General features: G+C 36.0%; 1 protein-coding gene across 2 annotated transcripts in view; it reads right to left on the bottom strand.

Annotated features, from left to right (window-relative positions):
* The window catches only part of crtc3 (CREB regulated transcription coactivator 3), a 55631-nt gene extending 39214 nt beyond the window's left edge, over nt 1-16417 (bottom strand). For both annotated transcript variants that reach the window (XM_067401976.1, XM_067401977.1), the window contains exons 1-3: nt 15042-16417; nt 5827-5937; nt 5075-5203 (exon numbers count right to left, since the gene is read on the bottom strand). In XM_067401976.1, the coding sequence (XP_067258077.1) occupies nt 5075-5203; nt 5827-5937; nt 15042-15173 (372 nt within the window). In that variant the 5' untranslated portion in view covers nt 15174-16417. The remainder of the gene's footprint in view (nt 1-5074; nt 5204-5826; nt 5938-15041) is intronic.
* Between the last annotated feature and the right edge of the window lie 418 nt (nt 16418-16835).

The raw sequence follows: 16835 nt of genomic DNA, 5'->3' as shown, positions 1-16835 counted from the left end.
AATAATGCAAGATAAAATAAAGATAAAGTTTACTTAATTTTTACTTAAGTTTTTGCACACATAAACTATTTAAGTAAATTTCAAATATGGGTTTAAGTTACTCTAAATAGCTAAGATAAGTAAAATTATAAGTAACTTTAACTTTATCAGTAAAAAGTTGAGTAATTTCTATTTAATTTAAAACTCTCTTGCAATACATTTTACACAAAACAATATAACACTTAATGAAACCATGCTGTTGATGTGCATGCTTTTACTTAGAAACATCTAAGCAGATAATACGAAAGATATTGTGTAGACATCATATCTACACATTAAAAGTAATGCTATAGTTGAACACAGAGACCTCAATACTTGGTACACAACACACAATGACGGTAACATTCGATAGAACATTTTTGAGTGTGATTGTGGCATTTTGAGTAGAAAATGAGCTCCAAATGTCACAAAATGTTAAGCTACTAAACCTAACCACAAAAGCAATGATAAAACAGTGTAAAAACAGCTGGAAAACAGCAAAAAATTGACCTCATTAATTATTCAAGGCCAAGTGCATGATGGGAACACCAGTATCAGAAAAGTTGAGTAGTTTAACTTAATTTTATAATGTTGATGTTTACACTGTAATTTCTACAAGCTTAAATTGAGTACTACTAAATAACTTGCATTTGTTTTGTTTTGTTTTTGTTTTTCTGTATTATTTACTTAACCAAATTATTATTTTTTATTTTTTTTATTTTTTTTTTTTTACATTGACACCAATTACGCACTGTGTGTAAAACTAGATAATTGATAAATTGAGTGTTTTATAAATAATGGAAACACAGGACATGTGGATTGCTTAATGCATACTGTGACTGATTTTACTGTGAAAATGATTTTTGTGTGTAGTGTCACTATTCTACCACTAGATTATCTGCGTAAGCATGCTCAGAGGTGTGCTTATATTTACACACATTTCTACGTTTAAGTACAAGTTGGTGAATCCCACAATTTGCGTGAAACTGTTCTTACGCACTCACTACGCACAAATCTGTCCGTACGCACCATTGATAAATGAGGGCCCTGGACATTTCACGCATTTTCTCTGACTGGATAGCTATCTGACTTATTAAAACAGTTTCATTTATACTATAATTAATGAGCGAAATTTTATTTATCATCAGCTATTTTCAAGATCAAAGACTGCAATAGGAGGAAAAAGTGGCATCAGCACTGGAAAGATCCATTTAGTCTAATTTTTAATTAAGATCATTGTGTGTTGAGCGTCTGCGACTTAACTTTGTTTCATTTGCGGCAGTTGGCTTGCTGAAGAGATAGCACTATCATATCTGGCTATAACATGCTCTCACACATTTATTTTTTTAACATTTTTTTGGGAGGAGTAAAATTTACATATATGTGGTTTCAACAACCAGATGCATTTACACTTGTCCAGTTTTGTTTGGAATGCGTCTCAAACCACCTCTTGAAGTCGTTTGAGTGATTGGATTTAAATCTGTCTCGGAAGTGATTCGGAGGGCATTTCACGATCGAATAGCAATCCGATCAGAGAAAATGCATGAAGTGACCAAGTGTGTAAACAGGCCCTAATGTAGTGACAATTGAACTGACATTAAATCAAACTGATTGACTATACATTAATTACGTATTTAAACATGCATCAGAGATGCATCTCATTTCCAGCAGCATTTTGAGCAAATCACAGGGAAATACATCTTAACTCATTCCCACTTTTTGATTCAAGTCTTATTCTTTGCACCATAGTTGCTTTCAAAAGCCCTGTGGTCTAGGGGCACCACATACATTAGGGTCCATAGGGACAATGTTGCCAGATCATGCTAGAAAAAGCAACAACTGGGTTTAACAAAACAAGCCCAAAATAGGCGATGTGCCTCACAGAAATAAGCCTAAAATAATGCCAAAATACATATCTCACAACTGCCCATATTTAGAAAAAAAATAAATCTCAAAAGATTAGAAGGAAGCTGAAGGACATGCCAACACTGTCACACACACACAAAAAGTGCATACTGTTTAAAAGCAGAAGCTTAAACAAAAAGCAATAAAAATTGTAGATAAACTGCGCTTCCAAAAACTGCATACCCTTTCAAAAGACCAAACTATTAGAAATGCATGGCTAAAGTTAATTTAACTTTTTCTTTTTCTTTTTTTAATTCATATCACTTCACTACATACTCTCTTCTTAATTATTCTCAACATGCTGCCTTTTTTCTAAATATCAATAATTATATAGCAGTCAAGCAAGTTTTCATAATATTTTTAAAACATAACAGATTTTAGCAAGTGCAAGCAATTAGCACACTGACTGTGGCAATTGTGGTTGCGTTGGTTCATTTTTTTCCTGCTTTGGGATCTGACTCTGGCTCAAACATATATGGCTCTGTTATGGCCACCTCGAGCATAAAAATAGTGCAATAAAGTTTACCATTCACAACAGTGGGCATTTAATTGTGTTTTCTGAAAAACTCCTCTTGAAAATGTTTTTTGATAGAGAGCTCAAGTAAGTAGAGCATGGCACTACCAACGCCAAGGTCATGGGTCCAGTTGCTGGGGAATCCATGAACTGACAAAATGTATAGCATCATGAAGCAATTTAAGTTGATTTGGAAAAAAAAGAGCAGCAAAATGTAAATGTAAAATCAGTCACAAACAGAGGATAATTTAAGCACCAAAGTTAAACACCTACGGGTGTGTTAAAATCCCTAACTTTAAGTTATAGGCGATATAGCAGTAGACACGATTAATCGGTAGAAATTTGTCAACTGGTAGAGATTCTAGACTATCGTCTGTATCTCGGTTATGCTCACTTGACAATGCTGTGCAGTCACAAAAGCTTATCGTTTGCATGTGTTTTTAAGCATTGTGGTTTAAAATCAAGTGGTTTTAAACCATTGAAGCAGCAAATTACACCTCATTTAGGCATGCGCACTCTCTCTGAGAGATGTGTGACTTGAAGCCGCAGATCACAGAGCGCGTGAGTACTGAACTGAGTGCTTTTTGGCGACTAATTGGGCTTGAATGGTTAAATACACATATTTATGTGTCAAAGTGACTATGTATTTGCAAGTAAACAGAGCCATTTATGTCTTAAGTGAAGGTACAGTTGAGAAAGACAAGGCATGAGTATAATGTACCGGTGCAGTTGTTCTTAAAGGGACAGCATCCAAATTTACCTGCTGTCTTTATTACTGATAATCAAACAAGAGAAAAAAAAAAAAAAAATCTCACTTGCTTTTGTAACTTTAATAAGAATAAATGTATATTTAAACTACACAGTAAAGACTATGCATTGTTATTTTTATACATTTGATTGCTTTATACATTTTATGCAGGCCTAGTATTTCTAGTGCTTGAAGTTTTTTCAGGTAGGTCTATTTCAATTGTGTCTTTGTTCTACTGTAGTTTGTTTTCTTTGCTCTTTCTTTATCACCGTTTACTTGTCTTCAGTAAGCTTGAGTGTTTTTTTAGGCTAGTATTTCTTTTTTTTAAATCATGTTGAGAATGGTGATAAGAATTATGAAATTAAGACAATTATGAAAATTTTTGATATTATTTAAAGCAAAAATAACTATAGTGATATATCATTATCGTGATATAAAATTACTTATATCGGGATATAAGATTTTGGTCATATCGCCCACCCCTATTTTAAGTATGAGAAATAGTAACATTGATGCAACACTAATAAGTTGGATTGGTCGGGACTCTTTGCTGCATCAGATTATTGTGTTAGTACGTCTTCTCATTCGTATGCTGAATTTTTAAATTGAAAGCAACAACAAAAAACAGAAAGTTCTGAGCCAAGAGCAAAAAGCTTTGAAGACGGTAACAACCCAGCTAACCATTTACTCATTAAAATCATTTTCTTTGTTTCAAAGACAACAAGAAACAAGTGTCAGCAATTAAGGCAAAAAAACAAATGCAACACAATACAAACAGACAACGAGGTGAAGAAAAAAAAAATCATCAGAGACTCTGAAGAAACCCGTGAGAATACACAAGAATATCTTCAGCTCTTGGGGAGGGAGTGGCTCAATTCACAGAACAGAGGTCTGACAAACAGGTCTTGCAGTTTTTAACATGACTGCGGTCACCATCACAAATGCCTTTTTCCCCACTCAAAGAAGGGCGGCTGTAGCGCACTGTGTGGAATTACTTTGAACCCATCGTTCAAAGCTCTTACGTAGCTCAACTCTGTCACACTTTTTTTTCTTCATCTGTCTCCCTCACACTGTCTTTGTTGTCTTTTCATATTGCACACCATGCTCTGCAAGTGGACCATTCCCAAACTATTCCAATTTTAATGAGTACGGAATAGCTTCTTACTGGGTTTCAAGATAATTCAAACCCCAAAACATCTCTGCAGCTTCAAAACAAAGATGATGAAATCAAAACTAAATCAGTGTGCGAATGTTCATGCCCTCAACATCTTCAAAACAGCATGGTTACTCAGAAAGCATTAGGGCCTTGTTATTTTTTTATTTAATCTTTAGCACTAAGATAAATCTGCAGAACCGAAATTATTTTTTGAGCCCACAGACGATTAAGCTTACAGGCAACCACTGAAAAATAAATGAAAGAAGCCCATCAACTACACATCCGAGGAAGATAAAAGACCGGCCGGGCCGGCATAGTCAGTGATTTAATCAACTTTGTGATGAATGAATGCAGAACTAGCGGCAGAATGCGCAAGACGATCTGCGGCAAGTTTTGTTAATCACCCACTAATGAGGACACCAGAGTACTGATATTCAAATCTCTAAACATTTCTCATGAGTGGGGAGAAAACAGCAGGTTATTGCAGTTACCCACTCATTCACACCCACAGTACAAGAGTGGGAATATCAATACACAGAGGATCATCAGCAGCCTGAAGCCCCAAAAAAAAAGCTGCCCACATGAGCAAAGGTCAACATGTATGACACACACACATACAACATTCTGAGCTCATAATAATGATGCATCTACTAGCGTAAGCAAAGAACCTCACAGATTATAAATCACTTTTTCCCTCAACAAAGGCCTTTCCACCAGTGAACTTAAAGGATATCTGCCGCCCGTGCTTGTCAATGGGCCTGCGGTGCGGTGAGTTGATCCGATTGCGGTCTCGATGGACCCTCTCCACCAGACCATGGTGTCTAGTCCCTCGCACAGAGTCCAGACCGGAGGGAAACGCCCCCTGTGGAGAAACACCATTTTGGTTAACATCTGTCATAAATGCCTTTAAAAGTAACTCCCTAAAAATTGTCAGTGAAAAGACAGTGTTCATATTTCAGGACTGATAAAGCATGCAGAATGCACACTCACACACAAGTAAAGTATTCAAAGTGCCACCATTAGCTTGTGTCCCCAAGGGAAATCAGTCTACTCCAAAGTGCTTTTACCTCTCTAGGTTTGGTTTCTCATGGCAGACAAAAAGTAGGGATCACTGCTCGGTGTCTCAAAGAAGCTTTATTCAGAGCAACAAGAGCACTTTCACCTGAAGGTATACAACACTGTTCTCCATAGGGGATAGACACAGATACAGTTCTTTGGCTCTTGGTGCACACCGCTGTATCAAGTGTACTTGTGGGGATAGCCGTGTACTGAAGGAGTAGGCAAAGTGAGGGCAAACTAAGAGGATAGGACAAACACACTCTTTGTTTTATAAGGACAAGGTTTGCAATTACCATCTCTTGACATCGTTTATCTGAGGGTGGAAAAGTGGAATATATGGCTGGAGCTTATCTTCTCCTAAAAGAACATGACTAAATGAACAGATTTAGTAGACTTTGAGAAGTGGATGGAGGACAACCCAGGTACCTGGAAATCATTGCTGGCATTGCCTATCTGGTTGACGTTGGGCAGCGAGCCACCGTAGTACTGTGCCCGGTTCTGAGACAGACGGAGCTGCTGGATCTTCTGGAACTGCACCTTTAATAAAGAGGAAGACACCGTAAATGCATTTGAAAAAGAAAGAAGAGTGAGAGTCTATCGAGGCATTTTATAAGGTGTTGTTATAACATCTGTATTTAACTAAGTTTGAAATTCTTGGAAATTAGTTTGATTTTAAGTGAACTTCAGAGCCCAAGCTGGAGGACAGTGTGGATTTTGTTGTTCGGCAAAAGTAAACAATGAAAATTATCAATTCTGATCAGGAACAAGCAAATCAGGAGGCGTTCCTTCCTCCCACAAAGCAAAGGACAAAATTTGAATCTCAAAGACTGACCTCATTTAATGGTATCAATGGGTTACTACACATAAGCTAAAGGCCTCTTTTTAATCCAACACACTGACATGTTTAAGCCAGAGCACAAAACCGGAGTTATGCGCTGCTTGGTTGTAAGGCTGCTTTATTTAGCCCCAAAAAAAGTCATATTGCATAATCTGAAACATATTGCAGTTGTTTTGACAAATAACAAAATTCCTATTTTAATTGCGATTTGATAAACATTAAATTTCATTATATTTCTATAACATTATATTTCACCTCACTCCTAAGACATCAATGAAATACAAGAAGCATAAAAAAGGCATAAAATCACATTGAAACACAAATAGCATGGGCAAAACCTATCAACTTGCAAGCAATGTCTCCAAATTATCAAATTTTGCCCATATTTTGCCAAAGAATAGTACTGCTGCAAAGTTGCGATGAAACAGAAGTAGCGACAGATCTTTTCTTTCGTACATACGAGTGAAATGGATTGAGTGAAATACCATACGTGTAGCCAAGTATGGTGTCCCATACTTGGAATTTGTGCTCTGCATTTCACCCATCCAAGTGCGCACACACATAACTAATTTTATTTCTCATTAAAGGGATAGTTCACCCAAAAATGAAAATTTGATGTTTATCTGCTTACCCCCAGTGCATCCAAGATGTAGGTGACTTTGTTTCTTCAGTCGAACGCAAATGATGATTTTTAACTGCAACCGCTGCCGTCTGTCAGTCAAATAATAGCAGTAGATGGGAACTTCAACTATAACAGTAAATAAAACTTGCTTAGACAAATCCAAATTAAACCCTGCGGCTCGTGACGACACATTAATGTCCTAAGACACGAAACGCTCAGTTTGTGCGAGAAACCGAACATTATTTATATAATTTTTACCTCTAATACACCACTATGTCCAACTTCGTTCAGCTTCCTGTTAGTGAGGTCAAAAAACGCGTTGTGATGACGGAAGTGATGTCTCGCCCATATACTTCAATGAGCGCGAGACATCACTTCCGTTGTCAGAGCGCGATCTGACCTCACTAGCCGGAAGCTGAACGAAGTTGGACATAGTGGTGTATTAGAGGTAAAAAATTATATAAATACTGTTCGGTTTCTCGCACAAACCGATCGTTTCGTGTCTTAGGACATCAATGTGCCGTCACGAGCCACAGGGTTTAATTTGGATTTGTCTATGGAAGTATTTTCGACTCTTATTGTTCAAGTTCCCAATCACTGCTATTATTTGACTGACAGACGGCAGCGGTTGCAGTTAAAAATCATAATTTGCGTTCGACTGAAGAAAAAAAGTCCTCTACATCTTGGATGCCCTGGGGGTAAGCAGATAAACATCAAATTTTCATTTTTGGGTGAACTATCCCTTTAAAGCCAATTTATTTTAATTAAGTGAATATTGCTTGTTCTACAGATTTTAACTGAATAAATGTAATAGTTTTCACAATGAACAAATTTAAGCAATGTGAATAATCATACTTTCAAATTGCATTTAAATAAAATGAAATCAAATAGTGCAAATAGTTAATATACTGTCGTGATTTTGAGTGAAGAAATCTTACCCATTTCATTTATGAATGACTGACAAAAATGCCTCAGAATGATTAGTAGTTTATGTATATAAATAAATAAATACATGAGTGTAATCCAAATGGATGGAAATTATATGCAATTCAAATACATAAATCTTAAATATTTTGAGTGTATTAACCTCTAAAAAAAAGTTTCCCATTATTTTACATTAAAAATGAACAAGTAGCAAATAAAAATGAACGAGAGCGATTGGGGGTTAGGTGCCTTGCTCAAGAGTACCTCAGTTGTGGTTAATAAGAGTGGAAGAGAGCGTTGTTCATTCACTCCCCCATCTACATTTCCCGCCAGTACTGTGACTCAAACCCATGACCTTTGGGTTACAAGTCAGACGCTCTTACCATTAGGCCACAACTGCCCCTAAGCCCCTAATTATCAAAAAGAAAAAGAAAAGAAAAAAAATGTAAGAGAGATTTCTATCCATTGGTTGTTTATGTGTGGCATACGTCACCAGTGGGAAATTTGTCGTTTCACCACAAGATCAAGTTATAACATTTTGATAAAAAAACTACAAAGTAAAAAAAAAAAATGCAAAAATTAAACGTATGCACAGATGAATTGTTCACAATTAGGTCAATGACATGCACTCAGAAAATAGTGAATTTTCATTTCATTTTGACTTTAAGGGTGTTCACACTTGTTATCTTAAAAAAAAAAAAGTCAAACTCTCAGAGACCCAAAAGTGAACTAAGACAAACAGAACCCAGTTCTTGTTGCATTCTCGTTGCATAACTTTTGCTTCTACTGTGAAATGCTCACAAGGTTATGTCAAAAACACACAAGGTTCACATAAACACAGTCAGTCTTTGCATCCTTGTTCCAATTTATAACAAAGATAAAACAACAAAATAAATCTTGTTTCACTTTATTTTTGGTCAAAATCGCTTTCTTTCTTGTGCTGACAACTGAAAGCTTTAGTTATCATTAACCAAAATATACTACCTACTGTGACAGGTGCGATTGGAGGGAGCGACACTTTCATTCTAGAGAGAATTTGATTGGAAAAAATATGTGCAGCACATGATGTGTTAATCTTTTTGGTCAATTTTCCGTAGAATCATTTTAAAAAGCCAACTTTATTAACTGTGCAGCCCTAATTATAGATATCAGAAACACTTTCAAATATCTTGAACTTGAAAATGATGGGCCATAAAACAAAAACACAACAATCTCTCACTCACAAGATACTGTTTCAATGTATAAGCAAGATGCTGCTTCAAATCCAGTGCTGACTCGGTTCCAGGCAGACAGCTCAGAAACACAGGCTTATCAATAAACAAGCACAGATCCTCGCTCTCAGCACACACTCTGGGGTCATCGAGAGTCACATCCAGCCTTTCAATATACGGTGTTATCAAAACAATGACACCCCAGCTGTGGAGCAGGACCAAGCAGCTTAGTGAAGCCGAGGATTTCCCTGGGGCAGCGTGCTTAAGCTTATGCTCTTCCTCTTCTCTGTCAACATCACAAACAACACTGCAGAGAATGGTTACTACTAGGGAAGCACCAAATTTGGTGCATCCCTAGTAGTATTTTGGCAGATTCTGATAGCCGATAGTTCCTTATTCGAAAGCCGATAACCAGTATTTTGGCCGATAAATCAAAATACAGATTTTTATATAATATGTTTTGACTACAAAAAATAAAAGTCTAAAAAGCCAAATAAATGCAAACAAGTGAACGGACAATATTATCTGTGTATAAAGAATAAAAATGCATGTGCCATGGATAAATGTATTGGAATATCCTCTGCACAGACAATAATGAAATGATTTTAATTCAACTATATTGCTGATGAAAATAATAAAAGAGAAATAAAAGTGCTAGTTATAATTAATAAGCACCGAATTGCTTTGTTAGTGGGTTAATTAACTCAACGAAACATCTTAGATTAGATGAATCAGATATTTATACAACATAAACATAACTTATATCTGCACAAAACGAAATGACGAATGCACAAGTGAACTTGAACTAAGTTACGTGCTAGTTAGAAAGTGTAACTCCTGTTGTGGATGTGCTCTTCCTGTAACAACACGCTGCTGAAACACAGCAACTATACCCAAAGAATTCACAATGTTTTATTACAATAGTGTTCTCATTATAATGTTATGTAATATGACAGTCCCAATCATAGTTGTTAATATTGTGCATTGCTGTTTGAGCGGCATGCACTGAAGCTAAAGATGATCACCGGTTAACTGAAGCGCTTTACTACAGCGTTAATTAACTGAAACAAACCCTATATGAGATATATATCAGATATATACACACAAAATAAACATAATATCACAACATACAAAGGCTTTTCATTATAATTTTATGTAGCCTATATGACAGACATGTTCAGCACATGTTGCTACTTTTCGAAGCGATTCCATTATATTTCAAGCAATTCAAAACCATCATGGTGCACACCTAAAGTGTCTCACCTGAAGGAAATAAAACATTATTTATCAGCTTTAATGTATCAGCCAAAGTGTCTTATCGGGACGATAATGATAACATTAAAAATTAACATATATCGGGCAATATATTGTGCATCCTTAGTTACTACAATCAAAAAAATAAATAATAATATTTAGGCCTAAATTTAAGATTATGTATTTTAATTGCATATTAAATGTCCATAAAAGACTAGTAATGAATATTTGTCAGACACACATATATGAAAGTTAAGACAGGTAAGATTTCTGTAATAGTACTAATAAACTGAATATATTTTAAATACAGAGTAACCAGGTTTATATATTTCTCATTAAAGCTAATTTATTCCAATATCATACACTTTAATTAAGTGAATATTGCTTGTTCTACAGATTTTAACTGAAAAAATGTAATAGTTTTCATAATGAACAAATTTAAGCAATGTGAATAGTCATACTTTCAAATTGCATGAAATCAACTAGATGCAAATAGTTACTAATATACTGTCATGATTTTGAGTGGAGAAATCTTACCCGTTTCATTTATGTATGACTGACAAAAATGCCTCAAAGACAGATTATTAGTTTACGCAAATAAATAAATAAATAAATAAATGTGTAATCCAAATGGATGGAAATGATATGCAATTTAAATACATAAATCTTAAATTTAGGCCTAAATATTCACTCCAAAAAAGGTTTCCCATTATTTTACATTAAAAATGAACTAGTAAACAAAGAGTTCTTTAGATTCCCAATTCAATATTTTCCACATGCAGTAGAGCATACATTTTTAAGTTTTAGTTTTTTTATTGTTAACTTTTACTAATAAACACTTAAGATGAAAAAACTGGTACCTACTGGTATCTAAAAATAAAGTGGCGGACAAACTAAACTTTTCATTTTATTGACTTTCATTCATAGACATATGAATAACAGAGACAGGAAACGCAAGCTCATGCGAAGAAAACATTTCGCTGTGTTCCAAAGTTCAAGTTTGGTGAACTATGACATGCAAATTTGTATCACGTGAAGAGGGCTGACAAATAGAATACTGATACAGCACAACGTGACAAACTTTAAATCTGCAGGACTGCAGCGTTGCAATAAAGTGAAGTAGATCGCATAGATGATGCTCAAAGTCTAGTGACCATGGCTTAACAGAGACACCTTGATCCACTACTACAAGTTGCACAGGCTGGACATGCCAAAGGACAGTCAGCACACCTGCAGCTGGATGACTTCCTGCATGCAAACATGGTGGGCTTATAGACAACAAGTGTTGTAATAGCACACAGACAAGTTCTGTTTCCATTTCTGTTTATCACATCCTACATCCTACTGGCAAGAATCACTCTCTCTGCTCTGAAAAACACCTGGTCTTTGCCGTTCGTCAAATCTCTCAGATCCACAAAAACGTGAAGGTGTCAAATCTGTTTCTAAAAGCAGACATTCAAAGTGACACATTCAATTTTGAACCGTGTTCTTGTTTAAGGAAGACAACTGTTTGACAAATTAAAAATTGTCAAATGATCCCTTTGTTGATAGCAGTTTAATGTGCAGACAACATAAATATAATTAAGCCATTTGTAGGTTCACTTCCTCGAAAAGTTTACAGTGTAAACACTGTGGCAAATGATGTTTATTTGATCAACCCAAGAAATATAGAGAATTCAAACACAAAGAAAAGTGATCATTTTGAGATAGCAGAAGCACTGTCAGTCATTTCCTTGCAAATGACACATTTTGCTGCTTCCTTTGCCATGTATACACTTATTTCATTTGTGGACCATTGCTAACAAGGTTTGAAAAGCTACAACAACACTGAGTGGTTTGGTACATATCACAATGTTCAAAAAATTAACCAAATGTGTAAAATTTCAGAAATGTTTGAGAGATCACAAACTTGCTGAAATACAAGCATTTTTCTCCAAGGCTCATTGTATTGTCAAGAAGACAAACTGTATTTGGTAAGACGTATGAACTCTGAAAAACTCTGACAATTTACTATAACACAACCACATGTTCTCGTGCCCTAGAAAAGAAGGCAGCCAGATCATGAACTGGCAGATCATGTTCATTCATTCCCGCCTACAGACTCCACACAGAGACAGAGCGCTGTCTGAGGCAGAGCTGCTTTCTGGTAAAACACTTCCCACTGGTGAAAGACCTACAGCTGAGCCACTACACCTGAACAACATTTCTTAACCTTACTCTAACCATACTTCAAAAGCTAAATAATAATAATTCATTACAGAAAACAAAAACTAAAACATAACTCAAACTCTTAGCTTGGTACACACAAGAAAACTCACAATAAAGCAGCCTGAACATGTTCAGCTCTCATCTTTTACTGGTCAGTCCAAAGCTAGAGGGTGATGTTCACCATTACAAATGTTACTCTAAATGTTTACAAGAAGTGCATGTAAATGAAACTGAAAATGCAAAGCAGCTCAGCACACTAAAAGCCTCTGACATGCCCCCTACAAATGTTTACCACGGCAACCACAGCTTCCGACTAAACAACAGTTACTAGTTCTTGTTTAAAATCATAAATTATTAGTGAACTTTTTCGCAGACTTGTCTAGGGGTGGTCAGTGACCAAACAATATAAAAAAAAAGCCATCGATGGTTCCATGAAGATCCTTTGAAGGATTAAATTAGTTCACTTTCAAATGAAATTTTCCTGATAATTTACTCACCCCATGTCATCAAAGAGGTTCATGTCTTTCTTTCTTCAGTCAAAAAGAAATTAAGGTTTTTGATTTGACGACTGAAGACATATAGTGGACTTCAATGGAGCCCAAAAGGTTGAAGGTCAAAATGACAGTTTACAGCGATCCCAGACGAGAAATAAGGGTCTTATCTAGAGAAACCATCGCTCATTTTCTAAAAATAAAATTAACATTATATACGTTTTAACCATAAATGCTCATCTTGAACTAGCTCTCTTCTTCTTCTTCTCTATTTGAATTCCAGCAGTGTAGACACTGCTAAGTGTATTACTGCCCTCCACAGGTCAAAATTTGAACTAAATAGTCATATACAATATGCTAATGCAAGTACATAACAATTAACAATTAACAATTCAACTGTTTGGACTCCATTGAAGTCCACTATAAGGAGAATAATCCTGGAATGTTTTCCTCAAAAACCTTAATTTCTTTTCGACTGAAGAAAGAAGGACATGAACATCTTGGATGACATGGAGGTGAATAAATTATCAGAAAATTTTAATTTGAAAGTAATCCTTTAACATCCGTGTTGTGGTCCATTTGTTGGAACCCTTTGTTAATTGGCTTTTACGTTCTCTTTTGCTGATTTCTCACTCATTGGAATACTTGATTCTGATTGGTCAGTTGCTACATCCAGCAGTCAAGTATTTCTGAATAATTATCGACCAACACTGTGTAACTGACCACTACAGTATAACTATGTTCTGACTTTGATTTATTTGGTAAGCAGCCATGTAATAAGCAAGATTATGTATATTCATCTGGTTATTACATACAAGATTATTATAAACACCTTGAGTTTTGAAAAGGTACTATATAAATAGAGCTTATTATTATAGGGCTGAACTATATTGGAAAAAAATTATATAACTATTATTATTATTTTCAATATTAGACTCGACAGGGTGAACTGGACTTGTGGATGTGTCTTATATCAACCTAAAGGGGGTTATTTTTGCCAAAGCCATCCATTTTAAGGCTCTGATAACCATGACTGGTTTATTTTATAATAACAATCGACAGACTGTACATTATACATTACAAAACACAAACAAATAAACTCCTTCACAGTATATATCCAATAAAAAAAAAAAAAAAAAATTCAGATTCCTCACACTGAAAAGTGTAATAAAAGTGATGCCCGTGTATTCAAGTGAACTATTTTGCATTGTGTCTCTGTTTGAAATCACATTTAAAAATACATTGTTTGAAATCATTTTTTAAGACATCATATTTGCTTGAGCTACCCACCACACATATCCGCCTGCCCACCCCAGGATGTCATCAAGGTAACCTCACTGCTGTTTCTGTGGTTATTCTGCCCTATATGTCCTTACTACAGTTTTATTGTAGTAACAATCAATGCGTCCCAATTCGCGTACTTATACACTATTCTATGACGTTTTTAAGTATAAATAGTGCAAGTAGTGTGTTCACACTGAAAATTCCAAAAAGAATAGTACACTTTAAATACCCGGATGATGCACTAGTAACGGGAAAAACAAAGTGTGGAATGTTGGGACACTTCATGCACTCAACTTTCGCAGCTTTAATTACGTATTGGAGGGGTAGAGGGTATCAGACCCCGATGTTAAATGACAAAATAACCTTCACGCACTACATGGATGAGTACATAGTGCATAAGTGTATAGTGCGTCGTTTGGGACGCAACTATTAGCTCTGGTAACTATGGTATCTTGGCTGGAAACTATGGTTGCCATGGTGCCTTCTTCAAGGGGTCATGACTATCAAAAACATCTGTACTTAAAAGAAAAGATACATTTTCTTTTCACAGCTAAGACAAAATGTAATTAGCGATTCATCAAGTGATGAGATCAATAAAAGGTATCATCCCTTTAATGATGTCCGTGTTAATGCGTGCAGTGTGAATGACAGCAGTCAGCCACTGACACTCTCATCCCTCCTCATGAGCTCGATGTGTCTGGCGTTTTACATTAACAGTGATTCAGGTGCGCTTAGAACAAACTTAGGCATCTGCATTTGATGTATGAAATCGAGGGAGCGAGGTAATTTCCTAATTTGGCTGTGCTTACCCTTGAGACGGTGAGGTCTGTCATGAGCTGCTCGAAGGCCCGCGTCTCCTCCGCCTGTTTCTGGTTGTGCAGCGCGATCTTCTCGCTGAACTTCCGCGGGTTGGAGCCACTCGAGCCCGGGGATCCAGACATGATTGGGCCGCAGAGTTTCGAGATCAACTTCGCAGGAAACTGACTGTTGAATGTTGTCGATACAGAAGTCAAATGTGTTTAAGTTGTCCCTCCATGTTGCTGAAAAGCGTGTAAGAGTGCAGTCCAGACGCTTTAGAGGGGTTTGACGAGGTCGCTTTAATGACAAGAGCTTTGCCACCGTTAATGAGCTGGAAAACGCGACGAAACCGTGTTATTAACAACTTAATGGACTTAAATAAGCTTACGTGCAAAGTAACGACGATATATAGGAATTACTTATAACGACAAATTTTGAATACAGGCGATGAGCCGATATTGCTAAAAGTTTGTCAGGAAACTGGACATCGCTAAATATTCAAGCGGTTATGACAGTTTTGTTTGGCATCACTAAATCTGCTTTCTTGCTTTGTATCATGGGAAAATGAGGATGAGATGTGGAATACTGTGCAATGCCAAACAGAAAAGCTTAAATAATATTTCACTTCGCTTTCCGAAACAAGTTCAGGAACGACTCTAGCTAGCGAGCTAAATACTTCAGATTCTGACGAGAAGCATTTTAATTATGTATTTTTAATGATTACACATTAATATTTAAGTGTCTACCATTATTTATGAATTAAGGTAGACATTTGATGATATAACTGTCTAAAAGTGTGTAACTGACTGCTATTGCTCAGTCAGGTAACTTACAGGGTAAAGTCAGCCGTATGAGCTAACCAGCTAATGAGCGATATGACACAATCAAAATATCACAAACGAAATGTCACAAACGAACTGTAGATGACAGCAAACAACCCACTATATGGTAAATTCAATCAATCTTATAGCCCACAATACTGAACTTAGTTTCGTGAGATTTCAACAAGTGGTCTCGCCAATGTAAACCTCATTACGCATTCCAAACTCGTATAAACAGGTAAGCGCAACTTTGCAACAAGGTAGCAAATGAAACTCAGTCTGCACCAGACACTCACTGTCCTGCGGCAGGACAACCAGCGGCCAGTGATCGAGCGCTGTTGTCATACGAGTCAGAGAAAATGTTTAGATGTTACTGATTCGTGAAGTGCAGCGGCGAAATCTGATCATGTAGTCCGCGTGTACTCCCTTGAACTCTCTTCTCCGTGTCCATCATCTAGATCCACCTGAACTGTGAAACACCGACTCGTGACTCCACGGCACACATTTGTTTAGTCAACTTCGATCCCTCACTCCGAGTGAAAACAAGCCGAGGAAAAAATACACAAGCCTGCCCCAAAAGTGTATACCAATTTTGTATAAGTTGTGTCCACAAGGAGGCAGTGGAGTTCCCTTAAAGGGATACACAGCCCTATTATTCATGTTAAAGGTGTCATAAAGAACTTGCAAAAATAAAAGTTAAAACTTCTGCTCTACAAATATATATATATATATATATATATATATATATATATATATATATATATATATATATATATATATATATATATATATTCAAATCAAATATAAATATTAGATGAAAAACAAAAATGTGAAATGTTGCCTTTGCAATAAACTGAAATAAGTTTAAATAAGTTGAAGTTGAAGCACTACAAATATTAACTGGAATGAAAAACTATCTAAAACTGAAAACTAAATAGCAATATTCTAAATAATAATCTACAACAAAAGCGCAAATATTTTCAA

Source organism: Chanodichthys erythropterus, chromosome 11 (genome assembly GCF_024489055.1).
Source record: "Chanodichthys erythropterus isolate Z2021 chromosome 11, ASM2448905v1, whole genome shotgun sequence".
NCBI lineage: Eukaryota > Metazoa > Chordata > Actinopteri > Cypriniformes > Xenocyprididae > Chanodichthys > Chanodichthys erythropterus.
Note: the sequence above shows the minus strand (reverse complement) of the source record. Positions and strands in the feature narration are given on the sequence as shown.